Here is a 26,415-nt window from a genome sequence, read left to right as displayed (position 1 = left end):
AGTCAAGGTTGTGGGACTTGGTGTGATCCAACGAAAGCTTCGAGACATGTTTCAATCTGGCTGCCACACCTACGTGTACCTAAACTGTGGTGAAATAAAGGCTGTCTCACAGTTTCTGGATAAAGTATGCTTGGATAATTCAGTTGGTGAGACTCTTTATTGCATAAAGCAAATGCCTGAGTGGCAGCCTATTCCAATAAATGATTTTAATTTATGAGGAAGTTTCAGTTCCAGGTCTTCCCCATAATTTACATGCATACAGGCACCACATGTTAGCTCCAAAGCCCCCATATAAAGAGGTTACCAAACCTTAAGGATCAAAATTATTCAGATGGTGGGGAATACTGTACTGTGTTCTTTGAGATACTGAGCTCATGGCTGAAAATGAATATTTAGTTTATTTATTGACATAAATGGGCTACAGCTTGTAACAACAACTTAAACTCATAACAACTGTTCAAAATAAGGACTATTGTTTGACTTCATTGGTTACACACACTGGTATTCCACCAATACTCACTACTATATCTTCATTGAAGTATGCATTTCACATAATTAATCTTCTCCAACATGATCCAACACCATATCCTCAAATAATACTGAAAGAGCAATTCTTTCTTGAGGTCTTTGGCCAACTCTGTGTGGTCTAAATGAAACGATCCACTGTAAGTCTTAATTCATAACAGAGTATTTCTTCCACTTTGGATGTCTCATGTTGTGAAACTTTTGTATGTAGATTACATCAGGCTTGCTATGCATTACACCCTATTGCATCATATAAATGGAAGTCAGCAAGTTCTGGTTATGAGTAATGATTCATATTTGACAAGCCATGTACTGCAAACACTTGTGGACACATTAGAGACAAGTGTGTGTTTCTTTAGGCAGTGCTACTGACATTGATGAGGAAGGTAGATTTTTGCTATGAAAAAAAAAAAAAAACAATTTACAAATATGTGCCTCAAAATGCTTTTTAAGACATAAAGCTGCCTGAAATAAAGCTTTTCTTATCAAAAAATGCCACTCAGTTTCAGATCATTTACCCCAAGTATCATTTCCACGCTAAAGGTTTAGAACACACTTTAGAGTAGTTTTCATTGAACTATTCCAGTTGACATCAGTCTTGTTGGACAATGAGGTTTGTGGTGGATGCAAAAATGACTTTATATAATGGCTTTGTCTGAATAATGAAATAGTGCTATGCAGTGTATCAGTTGGCTCTCACACTTTGTAATAGCAGACTTTCATGCAGTCCATTAATGGTACATGTATCTTTGCTACTCCTTGGTGTAGAGGCAAAGAACATAATGCAATGTTCACCTTATAATAAATATGGTACCTCTTAGCCCAAAAACTGTAGATCATTCCCTACTGCATTCTGGGACATGTCTCTGTAGGTGAGGTAGCAAATATACTAGTATATGATGGCATTCAACTTTGACATACTTCGTTTGAATGTTGATTGTGGAAGAAATTTTCACTATGATAATTTGGCTAGCAAGGGGTGAGAAGTGAGGATGTAAGGTTCCTGGTCTCCAAACTTCACGCCCATATCCTGGATTAAACTGTAAACCTCTCCACTGTATCTCTAGGAGTGAGGGCAGGGGATGATGATTTGTCTTTTAGACATGGGCTCCCCTCTTGGTACTGAACAATAACATTCTGCCACACTGGCTGGCCCTTTGACAGATTAAAATATCCCTTTATTTTGCGTTGATTACAGCACAGCCTTTAATTGTGAAGTTCAGCCAACCCCCTACGTTTTAACATTGTGTGATTTGATGAATGTTAGGAGTGTAACCTCATACAGCCATTTTGATGAGTTGAACTATGTGAACATTTGAAATTGGCTCCACAGTTGAAACTGTGTAGTAAAGGACACAACACAAAGGGAAGCTTTACTTTATCCAGTGACATCCACCATTGCAGAATGTTATTATTCAGACAGCACATAGTAGCTGTGGACCAAGTTACAGTTAAAGTATTCTTTGGTGTTATTTGACAGAAGTAGGCTTTATACTAGCCCTGGATATCATCTTCACCCTTTTCCGACCATCAATAACACATAATTACACCCTAAAAATAATTACACCATAAAGACACTGATTAACAGTTACCTCCCCATTAACCAGATGCACTTGTCAACTTTCACACGACATGAAGGAATGGTGCCATTGTGTGTAATGAAGAAAAAGTTTTCAGATCAAGCAGTTCAACAGTCTCAGAGGCAACAGTGCTATAGGTTCTTTCTCCTGCAACATGAATAAAGTGCTTTCTTTACCCATTATAAGTGAATGATTGGATATGGACAATTTGTCAAACACCTTACATACCAGTTTAACTTAATATACATTCCAAAAATTGAGGATGAGTTTGGCTTTAGAAAAAATAAAGGCATTGAACTGGCATTTCTCAAAATGTGTGTGGTAGTGGAGGTAAGATTTATGAAAAATTATAACATTTTCATCAGATATGTTGACACAGAAAAATTGTTCAACAACGTAAAATGGTGCAAGATGTTTAAAATTCACCACTCTGCAAAACCGAAGGATGAAATAGATAATTATAAATATATAAGCAATTATTAGTATAAATAATTATAAATATAAGTAATAACAAATATATTAACTTCTTGGTGGAAATGAATGGAAGTGTGGGAGCATGTTGCCAGAGGTCTCCCATGCATGCATCATTGTGACTATAGCTCACAAATTGAGCTGGCCCTGCAGTCCGAGACAGTTAAAAGCATGGGAGAAGACACAGAGTATGTGTGTGTGTGTGTGTGTGTGTGTGTGTGTGTGTGTGTGCCAATCAGAGAACAGTTGTGCTGCACTGTGGTGGTGTTTGTCATTAGAACATGGTTGAGAGACAACACAAGGGGAATAATCATCGGGAAACTGTGAGGAGGGTGAAGTGTGATGAGTGTACCCCATGAATTTGGTATTACTAAGTATCATTGTTTCATGTGCATGGGGTGTGTTTTGAAACACAGGCACTGCTGCCTGAATGAGAGGAAGTGGTTGATCACAGTCAACTTCAGCAGAAGATGACTGCTACACTGTACAGTGGGCAAGAAGGGGCCCCACATGAAACAGCAGGTGCAATTGCAATCACATTTAACAGTACTGTGAAGCATACAATCTCACACTCTATAGTGACATGGCAATTGCATGGGGGTGGTCTCTCACCCAATGAATAGTATATTGTGTCCTGTTGAAAACCACATGTGGGTAGCATCATCTGTGATGGTGCCAAGAGCATAGGAACCGGACAAATGAGGAGTTGGGTCACATGCTTTTCTCACAGAAGAGCAAATTCAGCCTGAGTAGTGATTTTGGACATACTTCCATACATCAAGAGGTGGGAACATGTAATGCATCCAGGAATACTGTTGATGGTCTAGGTGTTATGGTGTTGGGAAGTGTAGTATTACATGGGTGCACTGACCTCTGAATCATTGAATGTGGTACACTCATTGTTAACATTATTGTGATACTGTACTCCTTCCCCAGGTGCATCTTTTCTAGTCTGATTTCGGCGTTTATTTCATTTTTGTGGATGAAAATGCACAAATGCATCAAACTGAATAGGGGGAGGAGCTCTTCGAACAGGAGGATATTTGGTGAATGGACTGGCCTGACGATTCCCCTGACTTGAATACCATCGAGCATTTGTGGATGTGGTGGGGAGATGTATTGCGGAACATCCACATGCACTGCTGACAATTGAGCAGTTGTCAATGGTGCTGGTGGAGGAATGGAACAGCCTACCACAAAAACTCCTTACCAACCTTGTGGCCACTGTGGGAGCACATTGCAAAGCATGCATTGCTGTCCGTGATGATCACACACCCTATTAAGAACCACGTCCCACACTTTGACTTCACTGCAACTATTGTCTTTGAATAAAAGTGTTTGTTTCTGATTGTTGCATTGTGCATTTCTTTCAGCTATCTTCTGTGCTATACTGTAGCAGTTCTTTCTATGTATGGTCCAAGTTTTTTTGGATATGTTACCTGGCAGTGGAATATCATGTCAAAGTCACTGTTTTCCTTATGTTTTGCACAACAGTGTATGTATAAGCTGTAGGGAAAAGATAGATAGTATACAGTATACAGTATACATAAGAACATACAAAGAACAGCAAGAATGGAAGATCAAGTTAGCTGTAGGCCAACTTGGATATATAAGACAAGGAGTCGGCCTTCATGCCTTACTGTTCAATCTTCACATTGAAGGAGCAGTGAAGGAAAATAAGGGTCAAGAGTGAGATTAAAATTCAGGGTGAAAGGATATCGATGATAAGTTTCTCTGGTGGCACTGCTGTCGTCTATGAAAGGGAAGAAGAATTACAGGACCTGTTTGATGGAATGTACAGTCTAATGAGCACAGAATATGGTTTTCAAGTAAACCAGAGAAAGAATGTATTGACGGGAAGAAGATGTGAGATTAGTGATAAATGTAATATCAGATTTGAGGAGCATGTAATAGACAAAGTAATGGAACTAGTTCAACTGCATTTTCTGACTACGTCTGCATTATGAAATTGGTCTGATATTCCACATGACTGCGTATTTTATTCGTGAATTTTTTGTTGCCTAACCAAACACTATTGGTGCAGCTTTAATAGGCTTGGTTTTAAAATGAACTTGGAAGTGTGCTGAGTTTAAAATATAAAATTAAATAGCATTCCTTTCTCTTTCTCTCACTGGCTGCTGGATTCATGCTTGTATCAATAACTGTGTTGTGTGCAATGTCCATGTTGGTATTCAGTGTTAGTTCACAGTGTACGTGTATACTGGGTTCAAGTTGTGCCAAGGTGAAGAATTTAAAAATTATTAGGCATGGAATTCTGTTTCTAAGATGTTTTAGTTTTTCTCGGACATATTCCATAAGTCAGCTAATTTCAAAGCATGTTTTTGCTCGTGCAAGTATACCTAACTTGGTAGTGTCAGGAACAGGAGCCTAACCTTGGGAACTGTTATGTTTCAGACTGATAAGAAACGAAGAAGTTCTCTGCAGAAGTGCTGAGGAAATGAATATGAGGGTTGGAACTCCAATAGTGGCAACTATTTGTTTACAGCTCATACAAAATAGATATATGTTTCAAAGTTTAACTGACCTTCAAAATAGTCACCAGCATTGTGTATAACCTGTTACCAGCGATGTGGAAGTCGTAGGATGCTCTTAGCAGTGCCAGTTGTGTTGACAGTTCAAGTGGTGTGGTCTATTGCCTGACGAATATGTAGCAGTTCAGAAGCAAATGCTGTGAAGTGTTTCCTTCAGTTTAGAAAGCGAGTTGAACTTACGAGGGCTTAAGTCAGGGGAGTGCAGTAGGTGGTATAGCACTTAGCAGCCCCATCAGTCAAACAGATCAGTAACAGCTTGCACTGTATGTTCTTGAGCATTGTCCTGCAAAATGATGGTCAGGTCCTGCAGAAAATGTCATCACTTCTGTCTCTATGCTGTTCATTTTTGAAACACAACCTACGACCAGCTTAGAGGCAGAATGTCAGTAAAACTTTGAAACACGTATCTATTTTGTACAAACTGTAATTAAATAGCTGCCACTATTAAAGTCCCAACCCTCGTATGTGGGAAACAAGTCACGAGAAAAGGGTATAGGACCATGGCACTTGTGTAATATTCATCAAGGAGTAATCTTCTGTGGTACTACAGAGACCCATAGAGGGCAAAAACAGTAGAAGCAGACAGAGATCATGATACATCCGACAAAGAACGGAGGACTTGGATTGAAAGTGCTACGCTGGCATGAGGAGACTGGCACAGAAGAGGATGTTGTGGTGCGGTAAACCAATGACACAAAAAAAATTATATAAAGACAAAGATGATGAGACTTACCAAACAAAAGCGCTGGCAGGTCGATAGACACAAAAACAAACACAAACATACACGCAAAATTCTCAACCAATGGTTGCTTCGTTAGAAAAGAATGCAGGTAAAATCTGCTTTCATCGCTGAAAACCACGGCGCACCATTCCGTCTCCCAAGTGATCCCCCAACAGCACAGTAAAACTATGCACGTCAATGCTGTGGCGTGATTGGAAGATGGACTAGAGGTGGGCGTGCCCATAGCCCTGCTGCTAACAACCAGTTCATGACAGTTCATGTTGACATATCTACTTGCAAGCTCTTTTATTTTTGCTGTGGTATTTGTAAGGTCTGAACCTGGCGAGTATCTGTGCTGCGCGGATGGCCACAGTCACGTCTACAGGGTGAGAATGTTCATGTCACCACCGTTACACAGCTTACACAGCACATCGAACTTGTGTGGCAGTTCTCCATCATCAGATCAAAATCGACGTCATCTTTCCAGGTGTACTACATATTTGCCTTTACAAATGTCTGCTTGTGTCTGTGTATGTGTGGATGGATATGTGTGTGTGTGTGTGTGTGTGTGTGTGTGTGTGTGTGTGTGCGAGTGTATACCCGTCCTTTTTTCCCCCTAAGGTAAGTCTTTCCGCTCCCAGGATTGGGATGACTCCTTACCCTCTCCCTTAAAACCCACATCCTTTCGTCTTTCCCTCTTTCCTGATGAAGCAACCGTTGGTTCCGAAAGCAGAATTTTGCGTGTATGTTTGTGTGTCTATCGACCTGCCAGCGCTTTTGTTTGGTAAGTCTCATCATCTTTGTTTTTAGATATATTTTTCCCACGTGGAATGTTTCCCTCTATTATATATATATATATATATAGTACACCTGGAAAGATGACGTCGATTTTGATCTGATGATGCCATGTGCTACCTGGGGAACAGTAGATGCATTGATAACGGTTTCAGAATTGTCTGCCAGCTGATGGCGTAGAGGCATAGCTACCATGGCGCCATCTGTCTCTACCCTTTGGTAGGAAATGCTCATAGCCAGAATTCACAGAGTGGTGCAAATGCGTGAAGAAAGCAGGCAACCACGCCACAGAGACAATCACGTGCTTCCTACCAACTGAGCAGGCCTGAAAGGGGTCACATTCTGGACTTACGTGTGGCATGATGGTCATTTTGGAGAACTCCCACACAAGTTCGATGTGCTGCGTAAGCTGTGTAACGGTGGTGACATGAACATTCTCACCCTGTAGACGTGACTGTGGCCATCCGCGCAGCACAGATACTCGCCAGGTTCATAGTGTTGTAACTACAGGAGTTGCAGACCTTACAAATACCACAGCAAAAATAAAAGAGCTTGCAAGTAGATATGTCAACATGAACTGTCATGAACTGGTTGTTAGCAGCAGGGCTATGGGCACGCCCACTTCTAGTCCATCTTCCAATCACGCCACAGCATTGACGTGCATAGTTTTACTGTACTGTCGGGGGATCACTTGGGAGACGGAATGGTGCGCCGTGGTTTTCAGCGATGAAAGCAGATTTTACCTGCATGTGAGTGAATTCGTCCGAGACACAGTGGCCCCATCCCGTGCCTTACGGGTCGGAATGCAATGAGTTACAACTCTCGTTCACCTTTGGTGTTTCTGGAGGGGAGGCTAACCAGCACTCAGTACGTGCAGAATGTTGTTAGATCCATTCTTTTGCCATTGTTGCAACAGAAAGGCGGTGTGTTGTTCCAACAGGATAATGCTCGCCCACACACTCAACTTGTTCTACAATACATGCAGCAACTTCTTCGGGCAGCACAATCTCCGGAATTGTCTACAACTGAGCACGTCCGGGATAAGATGGGACGAGAAGTGAGTTATGCAACTCATCAACTGACAACTTTTACAGAACTACATGAATAGGTCCAACAGGTGTGGCATAAGGTATTCCAGGCAGTATTCGCCATTGTACAATTGACTAGATGCCACCTGTACACATACTAATACGGATGTGCAGCAACTTCTTCGGGCAGCCTAATCTCCGGAATTGTCTACAACTGAGTACGTCCGGGATAAGATGGGACGAGAAGTGATTTATGCAACTCATCAACCGACAACTTTTACAGAACCACATGAATAGGTCCAACATGTGTGGCATAAGGTATTCCAGGCAGTATTTGCCATTGTACAATTGACTAGATGCCACCCGTACACACACTAATATGGATGGTTCAGCATGGGTCAATCAATACCTGATACCTCAGAACGGCTTGTGCTATTGATCTGTAAATGTAATCATTTCATGTGCTCAGTATGCATCGTTGCAACAACAAATCTTGAGTGAATTGGAAAGCTCTAAGTGGGTGTACTATTTTTTTTCTGGCAGTATAATAATATAATAATTACCAAACTATCAGTTTAATAAGTCATAGCTGCAAAATACCAACGCGAATTCTTTACAGACAAATGGAAAAACTGGTAGAAGCCGACCTCGGGGAAGATCAGTTTGGATTCCGTAGAAATGTCGGAACACGTGAGGCAATACTGACCCTACAAGTTATCTTGGAAGAAAGATTAAGGAAAGGCAAACCTACGTTTCTAGCATTTGTAGACTTAGAGAAAGCTTTTGACAATGTTGACTGGAATACTCTTTTTCAAATTCTGAAGGTGGCAGGGGTAAAATACAGGGAGCGAAAGGCTATTTACAATTTGTACAGAAAGCAGATGGCAGTTATAAGAGTTGAGGGACATGAAAGGTGTGGTGTCACTGCCAGACACCACACTTGCTAGGTGGTAGCCTTTCAATCGGCCGCGGTCCGTTAGTATACGTCGGACCCGCGTGTCGCCACTATCAGTGATTGTAGACCGAGCGCCGCCACACGGCGGGTCTAGAGACACTTCCTAGCACTCGCCACAGTTGTACAGCCGACTTTGCTAGCGATGGTTCACTGACAAATTACGCTCTCATTTGCGAGACGATAGCATAGCCTTCAGCTACGTCATTTGCTACGACCTAGCAAGGCGCCATTACCAGTTACTATTGATGCTGTAAAACATGTACCGTCAAGAGCGATGTTTACCAATTATGGATTAAAGTTAAGTATTCCAAAAGCTACGTACGTTTTTTACTAGCCTCATTTCCGTGTCCTGTTCCAGACCTCACGCCAGCCTGCGTGAGCTTAAACGCGTGCCTTTCGGCTTCCTCCTAGTGGATTGTCTGTCTTGCCAGTCCACAAGAAAAGGGAAGCAGTGGTTGGGAAGGGAGTGAGGCAGGGTTGTAGCCTCTCCCCGATGCTGTTCAATCTGTATATTGAGCAAGCAGTAAAGGAAACAAAAGAAAAGTTTGGAGTAGGTATTAAAAACCATGGAGAAGAAATAAAAGCTTTGAGGTTCGCCGATGACATTGTAATTCTGTCAGAGACGGGCAAAGGACTTGGAAGAGCAGTTGAACGGAATGGACAGTGTCTTGAAAGGAGGGTATAAGATGAACATCAACAAAAGCAAAACATGGATAATGGAATGTAGTCGAATTAAATCGGGTGATGCTGACAAGGGAACCTCCCCATCGCACCCCCCTCAGATTTAGTTATCAGTTGGCACAGTGGATAGGGCTTGAAAAACTGAACACAGACCAATCGAGAAAACAGGAAGAAGTTGTGTGGAACTATGAAAAAATAAGCAAAGTATACAAACTGAGTAGTCCATGCGTAAGATAGGCAACATCAAGGATAGTGCGAGCTCAGGACCGCCGTGGTCCTGTGGTTAGAGTCAGCAGTTGCCGAACGAGAAGTCCTGGGTTCAAGTCTTCCCTCGAGTGTAAAGTTTTTTTTTTCAGACAATTATTATCTGTCCATCCATCCGATGCGATCACTTTTTTGGGAGTGATTATCACATCCACAAGAAAACCTAAATCGGGCAAGGTGGAAGAATCTTTTTACCCATTCGCCAAGTGTACAAGTTAGGTGGGTCGACAACATATTCCTGTGATGTGACGCACATGCTGTCACCAGTGTCGTATAGAATATATCAGACGTGTTTTCCTGTGGAGGAATCGGTTGACCTATGACCTTGCGATCAAATGTTTTCGGTTCCCATTGGAGAGGTACGTCCTTTCGTCTACTAATCGCACGGTTTTGCGGTGCGATCGCAAAACACAGACACTAAACTTATTGCAGTGAACAGAGACGACAATGAACGAATGGACAGATCATAACTTTGCGAAAATAAAAAAAATTAAACTTTCCACTCGAGGGAAGACTTGAACCAAGCACGTCTCGTTCCAAAGTTGCTCACGCTAACCACGGGACCACGGCGCTCCTGGGCTCACATTATCCTTGATGTTGCCTATCTTGCGCATGGACTACTCAGTTAGCATATTTTGCTTATTTTTATCATAGTTCCACACAACTTCTTTCTGTTTTCTCGATTGATCTGTGTTCAGTTTTTCAAGGCCTATCCACTGTGCCAACTTATAACTAAATCTGAGGGGGTGCGATGGGGAGGTTCCCTTGTGAGGGAATTAGATTAGGAAATGAGACACTGAAAGTAGTAAAGGAGTTTTGCTATTTGCGGAGCAAAATAACTGATGATGGTCGAAGTAGAGAGGATATAAAATGTAGACTGGTAATGGCAAAGAAAGCGTTTCGGAAGATGAGAAATTTGTTAACATCGAGTATAGATGTAAGTGTCAGGAAGTCGTTTCTGAAAGTATTTGTATGGAGTGTAGCCATGTATGGAAGTGAAACATGGACGATAAATAGTTTAGACAAGAAGAGAATAGAAGCTTTCGAAATGTGGTGCTACAGAAGAATGCTGAAGATTAGATGGGTAGATCGCATAACTAATGAGGAGGTATTGAATAGAATTGGGGAGAAGAGGAGTTTGTGGCAGAAGAGGAGTTTGACCAGAAGAGGGGATCGGTTGGTAGGACATGTTCTGAGGCATCAAGTGATCACCAATTTAGTGCTGGAGGGCAGCGTGGAGGGTAAAATCGTAGAGGGAGACCCAGAGATGAATACACTAAGCAGATTCAGAAGGATGTAGGCTGCAGTAGGTGCTGGGAGATGAAGAAGCTTGCGCAGGATAGAGTAGCACGGATAGCTGCATCAGACCAGTCTCAGGACTGAAGACCACAACATCAACAGTATAATAATAAAGGGACCGCGCGGCCTACGTCAACTACGCATTGTAATCGTCTCAACTAGAAACTGGTCGTAACTGTGTGGCTGAACACTGGTCGGGTGATTCTGTGAGAGTGCGGGGAAATGCCGTGCGTACTGACCGTCGGTGGTGGAGTCGGACAGGTTGCCGCCGCCCGAGGTGGCGCCGCCCGACTCGCGGTCGGAGCTGCCGCGCACGCCCGAGTCCGCGCTGCAGCTGCCGCGGTCTCCGGGCAGCAGGCCCAGCCCCGCGGTGGGCGTGGCCAGGCCGCCGTTGGCGCGCGACGCCGACAGCGACATGGAGGCCAGGCTCTCCTGGTCGGACAGGCAGCCGCCGCCGCCGCCGCTGCCCCCGCTGCCGCCCCCGCTGCCCGGCCCGCCGCCGCCCGCCAGCACCACGGCGCCGCCGCCCTGCACGGTCGCCAGCTGCCGACGAGCCTGCGGTCGTCACACCAGTCCACTCATCGTGTTCCGTAGATCCAATCAGTGAAGTGAGTGCCTGCTCTGGATATACCGGGTGATCAAAAAGTCAGTATAAATTTGAAAATTTAACAAACCACGGAATAATGTAGATAGAGAGGTACAAATTGACACACATGCTTGGAATGACATGGGGTTTTATTAGAATCACCTCATATTGCTAGACGCGTGAAAGATCTCTTGCGCGCGTCGTTTGGTGATGATCGTGTGCTCAATCGCCACTTTCGCCATGCTTGGCCTCCCAGGTCTCCAGACCTCAGTCCGTGCGATTATTGGCTTTTGGGTTACCTGAAGTCGCAAGTGTATCGTGACCGACCGACATCTCTAGGGATGGAACTTCCTGGCAGATTAACACTGTGTGCCGGACCGAGACTCGAACTCGGGACCTTTGCCTTTCGCGGGAAAGTGCTCTACCAACTGAGCTACCCAAGCACGACTCACGCCCCGTCCTCACAGCCTTACTTCTCCCAGTATCTCGTCTCCCACCTTACAAACTTTACAGAAGCTCTCCTGCGGACCCTGCAGAACTAGCACTCCTGAAAGAAAGGATATTGCGGAGACGTGGCTTAGCCACAGCCTGGGGGATGTTTCCAGAATGGGATTTTCACTCTGCAGCAGAGTGTGCGTTGATATGAAACTTCCTGGCAGATTAAAACTGTGTGCCGGACCGAGACTCGAACGCGGGACCTTTGCCTTTCGCGGGCAAGTGCTCTACCATCTGAGATACCCAATCACGACTCACGCCCCGTCCTCACAGCTTTACATCCCTCAGGCTGTGGCTAAGCTATGTCACGCAATATCCTTTCTTTCAGGAGTGCTAGTTCTGCAGGGTTCGCAGGAGAGCTTCTGTAAAGTTCGGAAGGTGGGAGACGAGGTACTGGCAGAAGTAAAGCTGTGAGGACGGGGCGTGAGTCGTGATTGGGATGCTTAGATCGTAGAGCACTTGCCCGCGAAAGGCAAAGGTCCCGAGTTCGAGTCTCGATCCGGCACACAGTTTAAATCTGCCAGGAAGTTTCATATCAGCGAACACTCCACTGCAGAGTGAAAATCTCATTCTGGATCTCTAGGGATGCTGAAAGACAACACCCGACGCCAATGCCTCACCATAACTCCGACATGCTTTACAGTGCTGTTCACAACATTACTCCTCGACTACAGTTATTGTTGAGGAATGATGGTGGACATATTGAGCATTTCCTGTAAATAACATCATCTTTGCTTTGTCTTACTTTGTTATGCTAATTATTGCTATTCTGATCTGTGGGACATTTTTTGAACGTTTGTATTTTTTTGTTTCTAGATGATGTTCTTTGCAGGAAATGCTAAACATGTCCACCATCATTCCTCAACAATAACTGTAGTCGAGGAATAATGTTGTGAACAGCACTGTAAAGCATGTCCGGAGTTATGGTGAGGCATTGGCGTCGGGTGCTGTCTTTCAGCATCTCTAAAGATGTCGGTCGATCACGATACACTTGCGACTTCAGGTAACCACAAAGCCAATAATTGCACGGACTTCGGTCTGGGGACCTCGGAGGCCAAGCATGACGAAAGTGTCGGCTGAGCACACGATCATCACCAAACGACGCGCGCAAGAGATCTTTCACCCTTCTAGTAATATGGGGTGGAGCGCCATCCTGCATTTACATCGTACGTTCCAGCAGATGTTTATCAGCCAGGCTGGGGATGATTCGATTCTGTAACATATCGGCGTACCTCTCACCCGTCACGGTAGCAGTGTGGGACATTTTTTGAAGGTTTGTATTTTTTTGTTTCTAATAAAACTCTATGTCATTCCAAGCATGAGTGTCAATTTGTACCTCTCTATCTACATTATTCAGCGATTTATTCAGTTTTCAAATTTATACTGACTTTTTGATCATCCGGTGTAAAAAGTACGCTGTTGGCCACTACAATTGCTACACCAGAAGCGATAGCAAGTAACGAAATTTTACTTATTGTGCATTTACAGTACAGTAGAAAGTACGTACGATTGTAAGTGATTTGGTGCGAACTTTAGCACACAGCTTCCACCTCTGGCACCAAGAACGCCTCGTAACCGGCTGGACATCAGCTTGAACTGAGCTCGGATGACAGGTATGAGGCGTGGCAATTGATAACAAAATCAAAGCAATTTGGAATATTATTACAAGTGAGACAGGGCAACCAAGAGTACAGGATGAAGGCATCACCATCAAAGTGAATGGAAACTTGATAAACAACAAGCTGGAAGTCGAAAACATTTTGAGTAATCATTTTTTAAATGTTGTAGAGAAAATAGGATCTAAATGTTCATTACAAGAAGCAAGGCAGTTAACGGAAGAGGCCTTACCCACACCATTTGACACAATTGAAATTCCACCCACCTCTCCTTCTGAAATTAGGAAGATAATAAACTCTCTCAAGAATAAAAGCTCACATGGAACTGATGGCATTTCCAGCAGGTTAATAAAAGCTTGTTCCCAAGAAATAAGTGGGATTCTTAGCCACATATGTAATAGCTCTCTGAAGCAGGGTATTTTCTCAGATAGACTGAAGTATGCCATTGTTAAATCACTGCATAAAAAAGGGGATACGTCTGATGTCAACAACTACCGCCCAATCTCTCTTCTGACTGCCTTATCCAAAATTCCTGGAAAAGTAATGCATTGTAGAGTAGCTTCACACCTTAGTAAAAATAAAGTTTTAACGAAATGTCAGTTTGGTTTCCAGAATGGTTTTTCAACGGAAAATGCTATATATACTTTCACTAATGAAATATTAAATGCTCTGAGTAACCGGAAGTCACCCGTTGGGATTTTTTGTGATCTATCAAAGGCCTTTGATTGTGTAAATCATGGAATACTTCTAGATAAGCTCAAGTACTGTGGTATGAATGGGACAGTGCTCAAATGGTTTAAATCATACCTAACTGGAAGAGTGCAGAAAGTTGAAATAAGCAGTTCACATAATACGCAAAAAAACTGGTGATTTCTCAAACTGGCGAACAATCAAGAATGGGGTGCCGCAAGGTTCGGTCTTGGGTCCTCTGCTGTTCTTAATATATATTAATGACTTGCCATTCTATATTCATGAAGATGCAAAGCTGGTACTTTTTGCCGATGATACGAGTATAGCTATCACACCCAACAGACAAGAATTAACTGATGAAATTGTAAACGATGTTTTTCAGAAAATCATTAAGCGGTTCTCTGCAAATGGGCTCTCATTAAACTTTGAAAAAACACAGTATATACAGTTCCACACAGTAAATGGAATGACACCCTTAATAAATATAGACTTCGATCAGAAATCGGTAGCTAAGGTAGAATATTCAAAATTTCTAGGTGTATGCATTGATGAGTGGTTGAACTGGAAAAAACACACTGAGGATCTGCTGAAACGTTTGAGTTCAGCTACTTATGCTATTAGGGTCATTGCAAATTTTGGCTATATACATCTGAGTAAATTAGCTTACCACGCCTATTTTCATTCTCTTCTTTCGTATGGCATCATAGTGTGGGGTAACTCATCATTGAGTAAAAGAGTGTTCATTGCACAAAAGCGTGTAATCAGAATAATTGCTCGAGCCCATCCAAGATCATCCTGCAGACACTTATTTAAAGAGCCAGAGATCTTCACTGTAGCCTATATATATATATATATATATATATATATAAAATGCGCCAGGAACTAACAATCCCTGGTTCTAAACACCCAGTGGAAACACTGGACCAACTTGATTACAAGCAAGTATGACTCGTGCAAGTAATAACAACATTACCCCAGGTGGTAACCAATCCACCCATCAACAGATGGCAACCAGGAATTCGGATTCTGGGGAACCTGGACTTACACGATTACATCAGAGAAAGTCGGAGCTCTCTGGCAAACTTCCACTTAAAACACCTACATACATTGGAACCTTTAACATAAATACATTAATCCAACCAGGAAAACTTCTAAACCTTACAACAGAACTTGAAAAGCAAAAGATAGTAATACTAGCTTTACAGGAGACACGTTTTACAGATGAAGAAACATCAGATTATGGCAACTATCGCATCTTTAAGAGCAAGACGGATAAACGAATCGGAAGAGGAGCCCCCCATCTCGGGATGGCGTTTATCATACACAAGAGCGTGCTCAGCTCCATCAAGGAAGTTACTCCGGTAAATAATAGGATAATGACGATGAGCTTACAATGTGCCAACAAAACATACACAATGGTTAATGTTCATGCTCCCACAAACCTAGACAACAAAAAAAACCCCATAGAAACAGAAAAGTTCTGGGAAAATTTGGAGAATATAATGGCCAAGATTCCAAAAGATGATACAAAAGTTCTACTCGGCGATTTTAATGCCCAAATTGGTAGAGAGAAAATCCACCAAAAAACCGTAGGCAAATATTCTGCACATAAATTTACCAATAAAAATGGTACAAGGCTCGTCGAACTATGTAAGCAGAATAACCTGAAGATAATGTCAACATCTCTAAGAAAATGTCCAAGAAAACAAAAGACATGGAGATCTCCTATACAACAAATTGGCGAGTTTCAAATAGATCATGTGGCGATTTCATACCCAGTACAAAAAGAAATTTACGACGTCCAAGTACGCAGAGGAGCAAACATTGATTCAGACCATTACCTAACTAGAATTAAAATCAAGTTTACAGCACGAAGAAGTCATCAGAAGAAAACAGAAATATGACACCAAGAAGATTAAAGAATCTAAAGTAAAAGAAGAATGGGAGAAGGAAAAGGCAAACACATGGGAAGAATTTCATTCTAAAATCACGCGAATAGCTAAGGAAACTATTCCCTTGAAAAAGATATTCAAACACTCTTGGTGGGATTCAGACTGTGAAAATGCATTGGAAAGGAGAAAAAAGGCATTTCAAGAATATAACAGTAAAAAATCACAAGAAAGTCTACATTTATTTAACGAGGTTAGAAAACAGGTTTCAAAATCTATTAGGCAAGCAAAAAGGAAGTACACAAAGGCACAACTGGATGCCATAGAAGAAAATTTCCAAAACTATAATACAAGAGACTTCTACAGAACTTTCGCAGATAAAATACGAGGATATATCCCTCAAAATTTATGTTTCAGAAAACCAGATGGTAAATTAGCCCTAACAAACCAGGAAAACTGTCAAGTATTGGCTCAATATTTTTCTAACCTACTAAATTGCCCAGAACCTAGTTTAAGGTTTCCCAAAGAAATCAGTGCCAACGCTCAACCGGATTCATTACCACCAACACAGGAAGAAATCAAATGTCACATTAAAAACTTAAAAAATAATAGAACATCTGGCGAAAATGGCATTGTTGCAGAGCTATTAAAAAACCTAGGACCAAAGACGTTGCAACAGCTCACAAAAATAATAACAAAAATATGGGAAACAGAAAAATTACCAGAGGATTGGAAATGTGCCCTTATTCACCCGTTACATAAAAAAGGAGACAGAACAAATGTCAATAACTACAGGGGAATCTCACTTTTACAAGTCACCTACAAAATTCTCTCAACATGCCTGCTGAAAAGAACACAAGAGCAGCTGGAACGCCAAATTGGTGATTATCAAGCAGGCTTCCGCCCCGGTCGCTCATGCATAGAACAAATATTTAATTTAAAGACAATATTAAAACACAAAGCAATTAGAAATGCCCCAATAATTTGTACATTTGTAGATTTTAAGAAAGCCTATGACTCAATTGACCGGCAATCTTTGTTTAACATTTTAGAGGAACTTGGACTTGACTCCAAAACACTAAGGCTTATCAAAGAATCACTGACAGACACTGTATCTAAAGTTAAATTCAGGGGAGAAATCTCTGAACCTTTTCTCATAAAAACTGGAGTACGTCAAGGTGACGGGCTATCTCCACTTCTGTTTAATATAGTCCTGGATAAAGTCATTAAGGAATGGGAAAAAGAATTAAAAAATCAATCCTACTGGAAACCAATCCATCTTGGTAGAACCAAAGACAACGTGGAGATATCTTGTTTAGCATTCGCGGACGACTTGGCCATACTTGCAGATGATGAAGAAATCGCCACCAAACAAATAGAGATCCTTAAGGAATGCGCGGATAAAGTAGGTTTACAAATTTCGTTTCAAAAGACAGAATTTTTCTGTACGAAATTCCATATACACAGTTTGAACACAAAATATGGAAAAATAAATAGAGTAAAACATTTTAAATACCTAGGTGAAATTTTGGAGCCAACCGGAGGAGAGAAAGTTGCACAGAAGATCAGACAACAGAAAATGAAGAGAGCATATGGTATGACACATGAAATATACAATAAAAAATGCATCTCCTCGAACACAAAAATCAGACACTACTGCGCAGTAATTAAGCCAGCAGCACTATATGCTAGTGAAACGCTCACACTCCACACAAAATGTGATTTAGAAAAAATACTAAAAGAAGAACGCAAAATTATGAGAAAGATTTTAGGTCCAAAATTAACAGAAGAAGGATACCGGATACAATCAAGAAGAACCACAGAAACTATATCAAACCTGGCAGCAGACATAAGAAGGCGAAGATTAAAATTTTATGGACATGTCACTAGACTTCCCCCCACACGACTCACCAACAGAATTCTCACTTACATAGAAAAAGTCAAGTCAACAACACCATGGATTAGCCAAGTAAAATTAGATTTACAAAAAGCAAATATTGAACTTAAAGATGTCAAAGATAGAAAAACTTTTAGAAATAAGGTGGAAAAGTGGATTGTATTGTCGGAGAAGGAAGCACTAAAGAGACCAGGAACAAAATGGACAGAAGAAAGAAAAAGAAAACATGGAGAACGAATGAAAGAAGTATGGAAGAAACGACGTCAGAAAGCTTTGCGTGATCCTTCTGGGTCCATTCGCGATAAGTAAGTAAGTATAAAATCACTTATGAAATTTGTTATTAACAATCCGAACGAATTCAAAAGTAATAGCAGTGTACATGGCTACAACACTAGAAGAAAGAATGATCTTCACTACTCATGGTTAAATTTAACTTTGGCTCAGAAGGGGGTGAATTATGCTGCCACAAAAGTCTTTGATCACTTACCTAATAGCATCAAAAGTCTGACAGATAGCCATACAGCATTTAAAAGGAAATTAAAAGAATTTCTTAATGGCAACTCCTTCTACTCATTAGATGAATTTTTGGATATAGTAAGTGAGTAATTTCCCCAAACTCACAAAAAAATTAAAAATATTAAGTGTCATGTAATATTTTGTGTAATGTAATATCTTGTATAGACACCTTTTATTAACCTGACACGTTCCACATCATTACGAAGTGTCGTATTCATGATCTATGGAACAAGTACTAATCTAATCTAAGTATAGGGACTGGTACTGTAACACAATAAGTACGCATGCATCGAAAATGAACGACTAATAGCTGTGAAGCGTGATGCCTTGTCGGTCGAATTCGGCATCTGCAATATTCGTAGACAAATCAGTGTGGCCGTGGCCTTCATTTGTGTAATTTCCTTTTTTTTTCTTTGCTGGAAAAATGGTAAGTGTAATAACAGAGCAACGAACTGTCGTAAAGTTTCACATGAAACTTGGAAAAACTGCTACTGAAACCTGTCTTTTCTAAAGGAAGTGTATGTTGAAGACTGTTTATCACATACGTCACTTCTTCAGTGGCTCTACACTACTGGCCATTGAAATTGCTACACCAAGAAGATATGCAGATGATAAACGGCTATTCATTGGACAAATATATTATACTAGAACTGACATGTGATTACATTTTCACGCAATTTGGGTGTATAGCTCCCGAGAAATCAATATCTAGAACAACCGCCTCTGGCCGTAATAACGGCCTTGATACGCCTGGGCATTGAGTCAAACAGAGCTTGGATGGCGTGAACAGGTACAGCTGCCCATGCAGCTTCAACACGATACCGCATTCATCAAGATTAGTGACTGGCGTATTGTGACGAGCCAGTTGCTCGGCCACCATTGACCAGACGTTTTCAATTGGTGAGAGATCTGGAGAATGTGCTGGCCAGGGCAGCAGTCGAACCAATGGCGCTCCATACCATCACGCCGGGTGATACGCCAGTATGGCGATGACGAATACACGCTTCTAATGTGCGTTCACCGCGATGTCGCCAAACACGGATGTTACTATCATGATGCTGTAAACAGAACCTAGATTTATCCGGAAAAATGACGTTTTGCCATTCGTGCACTCAGGTTCGTCGTTGAGTACACCATCGCAGGCGCTCCTGTCTGTGATGCAGCCATGGTCTCCGAGCTGATAGCCCATGCTGCTGCAAACGTCGTCGAACTATTCGTGCAGATGGTTGTTGTCTTGCAAACGTCCCCATCTGTTGACTCAGGGATCGAGACGTGGCTGCACGATCCGTTACAGCCATGCGGATAAGATGCCTGTCATCTCGACTGCTAGTGATACGAGGCCGTTGGGATCCAGCACGGCGTTTCGTATTACCCTCCTGAACCCACCGATTCCATATTGTGCTAACAGTCATTGGATCTCGACCAACGCGAGCAGTAATGCCGCGATACTATAAACCGCAATCGCGATAGGCTATAATCCGACCTTTATCAAAGTCGGTAACTTGATGGTACGCATTTGTCCTTCTTACACCAGGCATCACAGCAACGTTTCACCAGGCAACGCCGGTCAACTGCTGTTTGTATATGAGAAATCGGTTGGAAACTTTCCTCATGTCAGCACGTTGTAGGTATCGCCACCGGCGCCAACCTTGTGTGAATGCTCTGAAAAGCTAATCATTTGCATATCACAGCATCCTCTTCCTGTCAGTTAAATTTCGCGTCTGCAGCACGTCAGCTTCGTGGTGTAGCAACTTTAATGGCCAGTAGTGTAGCATTGCGTTTTCCAGATGGCCGAGAAGATGCTGAAGATGACTCACGCCCAGGAAGCCCTTTAACATCAAAAACGGATGAAAATATCGAAAATGTAGGTAATCTGATTCGATCTGATCGTCGGTTGAGTATTCGATCGATTGCTGGCGCTGTAAGAACTGACGAAGAACTTGTAAGGAAAATTTTTCGTAAGCAGTTTAACATGAGAAAAGTGTGTGTGAAACTGGTGCCGAAAATTCTCACGATCGAACAGAAAGAAAATGTTTGTATTGGTACTTTGAATACCATTGAAAATGATACTAATTTCTTGGAAATAGTGATAACATGTGACGAATCTTGGGTTTTCACTTACGACAGGGAAATTAAGCACAAATCCAACTTTACCGAGAGCGAAAAAAAACTCGAACGAACAAATCAAGAGTCAAAGTTGTGCTGAATTTTTTTTTTTTTTATATTCAAGGAACTGCATTTCTTCACTAGGTTCCTGAAGGTCAAACTATTAGCCATCACTGATACCTTGAGGTTCGTTGCTCAGCTCCGTGAGAAAACAAGAAAAAGGAAAAAAAAAAGTAAACACGACCCGAACTGTGGGAAAACGATTCATGGTCTCTGCATCAAGACAACGAACCGGCTCACATCGCATTGTCTTTTAAGAGGCTTTTAGCGAAGTACAGCATCCCAATGTTAGAACACCCACCTTATTCCCCTGACCTAGCACTATATGAGTTTTATTTATTCCCTAATGTGAAATCTGCATTAAAAGGAAACAAATTACAGTCCGTTGAAGCAGTGGAAGGAAAAGGGGCACGCATCGTCAAGGAGCACGCAGATGAAGATTTCCAGCACTCTTTCTATCAATGGAAAATTCAAATGGAGCCTTGTAGGGACAGAGGCGGGGAATATATTGAGGGTGACAATCACTAAATATGTATGTTTTTTTTAAATAAAATCCTTTACAGCTTAAGTCCCATTATTTTACAGCCACTTCCCATATGCTGCTTCAGTTCAGTGCCAGAATTTATCAATCGAAGTGGCTGGTGAGTGGTGGCTAGGCTCTCTCTAGGCAATCCGTGTCCAGAGTTTTTAAGTGGGTGAGAGATCTGCAGAATGAGCTCAGCAAGACAACAGTTACGACAGGACAGCACAGGCAATGTACGTACTTGGGTTATCTTGTTGAAAGACAACGTCGTGAGGACTTAGAAGTTAAGGTACAGCCACTGGGCTTAGCATGTCAGTAGTGTAATAATGCCTGCTGTTCAATTTATGGAATATGTGAACCAAAGATGGTCGTGATGTATACCCCATGGCACCCAGTACCATCATGCTAGGTGCTGGGGCTGTAAGACAATGACAAAAGTAACCTGGCTACGTTCATTCTTTTCGAATCCTCCACATGTCCATTGTGACTGATTGCGTAGAGTTGGTGTTCGTCTGAAAAGACGACGTGTTGCCGAGTATTGGCGTTGGGAGCACCAATGTCTGCGCGCCTCTCTATGTTGCCACGTCAAGGGAAGTTGGCACAATAGGCCATGTTGACTGTCAGTGGTGCTCCAAACTTAGACGCAGTATCCATGTGAAATGATAATTAAATCAAGACCCTAAGCTGTCGACAGGCGTTGATATACATCAATGGGGACAGTCGAAAATGTGTGCCCCGACCCGGGTTCTCTTGTTTACATGGCAGACGCTCTATCCATCTGAGCCGCCGAGGATGCAGAGGATACTGCGACTGCAGGGATTTATCCCTTGCACGCTCCCCGTGTGACCCACATTCCAAACTTAATGTCCACACACTACATTCTTAGTGCCCCTGCCCACTACACTCATTACTCGCGGAAGACAATCTTACCTAGTCCCGTAAGAGTTCGGGCAATGTGTGTGCATCCAGCACAGAAGAAGAAGGTCAATGGGCGGTTAGCCTTAACTATAGGAAGATGGTATCTGTTCTTTCGGGCTCTTATGGGACTCGGTAAGATTGTCTTCCGCGAATAATGAGTGTAGTGAGCAGGGGCACTACGAATGTAGTGTGTGGACATTAAGTTGGGAATGTGGGTCTCAGGGGGAGCGTGCAAGGGATAAATCCCTGCAGTCGCACTACCTTCTGTGCCCTCGGTGGCTCACATGGATAGAGCGTCTGCCATGTAAGCAGGAGATCCCAGGTTCGAGTCCCGGTCGAGGCGCACATTTTCAACGGTCCCCATTGATATATCAACGCCTGCCCGAAAGAACAGATACCATCTTCACACAGTATCCATTGGTACAACTGTCTTGCTGCAAACTGGCCCATTTCAGTTTGCGTGGCTGTACAATTCTGCATGGCTGAGCGAATAATATTTCTGTTCTCTAGGGCGCTAATAGCGACGGGCATTGAGGTCCTGTATGGCGTCCAGTAGGGCCCTCCTTAACTAATCGACTGCATTTTATCACGACTGTCGTGGGATACCCACAAATGCGAGCAATGGCGCGAAACGATAAACCACAATTTCGACAGCCCACGATCCTGTCTGTCGAATTCCGACACATACTGCTTCTTACACAAGGCATCACACGATCTTCTCGCATAGCCAACATGTAAATGTGATTTCCGAATGAGAAATGCACTCCGTTATCTTTCCTTTACACAAAATGTGGATGGCATTACACCTCGCTTCTTAGTTCGGCTGTTCTGAAACGCTAACCATTTGCATATCCAATCATATAATACATTCCATCCCAGTTTTACGTATGTTGCGTGCCACCTTCTTGGTGTTGCAATTTTAACGGCCAGCATTGTAGAATGAATAATTAAGAGGGATGCATGTGTTGCTCGACAAATCGAACCGTAGACCCGGACGTAGGTGCAGTTCAAAGTACTATGCGCCAATAGATCAGAACTCTTAGAAGATGCAACAAATATGCTAAAGAAACTGCCTACACTACGCTTGTCTGTCCTCTTTTGAAGTATTGCTGCGCGGTGTGGGATGCGCATCAGATAGGACTGAAGGAGGACATCGAAAATGTTCAAAGAATGGAAGCTATTTTTGTATTATTGCGAAATAGGCGAGTGGGTGCAGCGGATATGATAGGCAAACTCGGGTGGCTATCATTAAAACAAAGGCGTTTTTCGTTGCGACAGGATCCTCTCCTCCGAATGCGAAAATATTTTGTTGGCGCCCACCTAAATAGCGAGCTGGGTGAGTGAGAGTAATACAGAGATGGCACCAGAGTCGATGGCCTTTTTGCCTCATGCAATAAGCATTTCCAACAAGACTAGTCATGTTTGGCCGAAGCATGATGTGAAATGTGCTTTTCGACCACCATCTAAGATTAGGACTCTTTTAGGATCCGAAAAGGATGAACTTAGTTTGCGTAATGCGGGTGTTTTTCGTATTCCTTGCAGTTGTAGCATGTCATATATTGATCAGATCATCCAGGCAAATCTGCTATTGTAGAACACTGCCTTGGCACCGGCGATCCTATGGACTGTAATGTTTCAATGGTGAAGCCATGGTTGATGTGAGCGGACACAGTTACATGGTCGAGAAGCAATTAGACGCATGTATGTATGTGTGTGTGTGTGTGTGTGTGTGTGTGTGTGTGTGCGTGCGTGTGTGTGCGAAAACCGCTGGCCGCGGTGGCCGAGCAGTTCTAGGTGCCACAGTCCAGAACCGCGCGACTGCTACGGTCGCAGATTCGAATCCTGCCTCGGGCCTGGATGTGTGTGATGTCCTTAGGTTAGTTAGGTTTAAGTAGTTCTAAGTTCTAGGGGACTGATGACCTCATATATTAAGTCCCGTAGTGCTCAGAGCCGTTTGAACCATTTTTGTGTGTGAACCTATTCCGAGATCACTCTGGCAAAGGCCTATCTCGTAAAGCAACCATGTTTGAATGGGAGAAACATGCTTTTGTTTCCGGCTGTTTCGAAGGCAGACGTAAGAAAACGCCAGAGGAAACGTGTGCCGCTGTCGCTCAGATACTTGGCAGTCGCCAATGAAATCCATTTGTAGAAGAGCAGCTGAACGACAAGTACTACAGACAACAATGCAGAAGAACATTAAAAAGATTTGAAAATGAAAGAACCGACGTTGGCGAATTAATTATCTGACAACGACATGGAGGAGTGAGATGTCGCCGGCCATGCTTTATAGGCAGAACTTCCAAATACCGTTTCTCGCTCCTGAACCGTACCGAGGTAATCCTGGGGCCCTGGCAGACTGCCAAAGCTGCCCCTTCCTACTGCAAAATTGCCTTCCTGCAATTTTATCTACGCAGATTCAGCAACTTATATAATTTTTGTAAGTAGGCAGTTTACTCTACAGAATCTATGCAAGGAGTAAAGGAGACAAGGTATTTTGCAATCGCTCTCAGACTGTTGACGTGCTAAGGCCTCCGAAATGGGAGCTTAGGTAAACAAACCAATACGGACCAGCAGCAGAGTGCGCACTGCGTCTTATCAGTGGCACTGCTTCCTTTGTTACATGACACACACAGCACTCCACAGTGAATGGTAGAGTGCAGTACTGTCTTGCATTCCGTTGTTCCATACTGTACGTAGCTATTAGTCTGTGTGGCTATCGTAAAACTGGAATGAACATTGGCAGTCATGCAACTGCAGAGTACACTGAAATACTTCTTGTGTACAGGGGAGCCCAAGGGAATACAAGGAAGGCACGTCAGCTCTGTGAAGAACGTTACCCCAACAGGTGTCTCCATCCCACATAATGTTTGCAAGACTTGAGAGGCTTACGTCTTAACAGTCACCACACTGGACAACCACAGTATGAGGAAGCTATATGTCAGCGTTCCGCAGAGCAGCCTTCCACGAGCGCCTGAGCAGCAGCACACGCCATGAGGGTGAATGGCATATTCTGCACGATGAGCACCTTCATCCATACAGACTCCAGAAGGCTCATGCAAAGCCTGAGGATGAGTTTCCTCGTCATGTCATCTTTTGCCAACGGCTGCTTTAACAAAGTAGGCAGGATCCTTTCTTCTTACAACGTATCCTGTTTTGTGATGAGTTCACATTTACCTGGGATGGCACGTTCAACATCAGAAAACAACCATCTTTGGACGGAAGAAAATCCTCACTCGCTGCATATCCGAGGACACCAAATGTTCAAATGTGTGTGGACTCCTAAGGGAACAAACTGCTCGGATCAACTGTCCCTAGACTTACACACTACTTAAACTAACTTATGCTAAGAACAACACACACACCCATGCCCGAGGGAGTACCTCTGGCGGGAGGGGTCGCTCAGTCCTTGACATAACCCGAGGCCACCAACATCACTTTGCTGTTAGTGTGTGGGCAGGTCTCATTGATGACCACATTATACATTGGTGTCCAAAATTAGAACAACAAACGAAAATTTTACGAGGTTCCGTTTATTTTGCCCCAAAACAGTGCAAATAGGTGATAGTAAAGTAGAAACAATGTAAAGAATACAGAACGTAAACAACTCCTACAAAAATTTTCTTCGTTTTTTTTCTTATTTAACGGATTTGCACACGCATTCTGACAACTGGTTAATGTGCTCAGTATGGGATGTGACCACCCCTGGCAGCAATACAGGCTTGACAACGACTGGGCATGCTGTAAATGTCATCAGCCTCATGTTGAGGCATTTGCGCCCATTCTTCCTGCAGACTGCTTGCAGTCCTGGAGAGTGGTCGGTTGATGCAAGCCATCTCCCTAGTACATCACAGACATGCTCTATGGGATTCAAATCAGGAGTGCGAGCAGCCCACGTCATGCGTGCAATATCTTCCATGTTCAAGAAAACATCAACTAAACGTGCCCTATGAGGTCGAGCATCATCGTCCATCAGTATGAAATCTGGGCCCACAGCACCTCGCAACAACCGCAGAACATGTCCCAATCTTTCGTCAGATACCTGCCGATTCACTTGCACAGTTTCATGAAGAGGGGTTCGAATGGCAAACATAACCTTGCTCATACCGTTAGGGATCCTCCTCGATATCGGTGTCTTTCCACAATGTTTGGGCCCAGAAATTGTGTTCCACGTTTTCTCCAGATGCGAATCCATTGAGAATCACTCTCTAGACTAAATCGGGACTCACCTGTGAAAACAACATTGGCTCA

At 42.8% G+C, this 26,415-nt stretch overlaps 1 protein-coding gene across 1 annotated transcript in view; it reads right to left on the bottom strand.

Moving 5' to 3' along the window:
* Nucleotides 1-26,415, bottom strand: part of LOC124605202 (kazrin) — a 1,111,833-nt gene that overhangs the window by 161,394 nt on the left and 924,024 nt on the right. Inside the window, exons 9-10 of the mRNA XM_047136736.1 lie at nucleotides 11,404-11,426; nucleotides 11,111-11,343 (exon numbers count right to left, since the gene is read on the bottom strand). Coding sequence (XP_046992692.1) covers nucleotides 11,111-11,343; nucleotides 11,404-11,426 — 256 coding nt within the window. The remainder of the gene's footprint in view (nucleotides 1-11,110; nucleotides 11,344-11,403; nucleotides 11,427-26,415) is intronic.

The sequence above is a fragment of the Schistocerca americana genome, chromosome 3, assembly GCF_021461395.2.
Source record: "Schistocerca americana isolate TAMUIC-IGC-003095 chromosome 3, iqSchAmer2.1, whole genome shotgun sequence".
NCBI classification, from domain to species: domain Eukaryota; kingdom Metazoa; phylum Arthropoda; class Insecta; order Orthoptera; family Acrididae; genus Schistocerca; species Schistocerca americana.
Note: the sequence above shows the minus strand (reverse complement) of the source record. Positions and strands in the feature narration are given on the sequence as shown.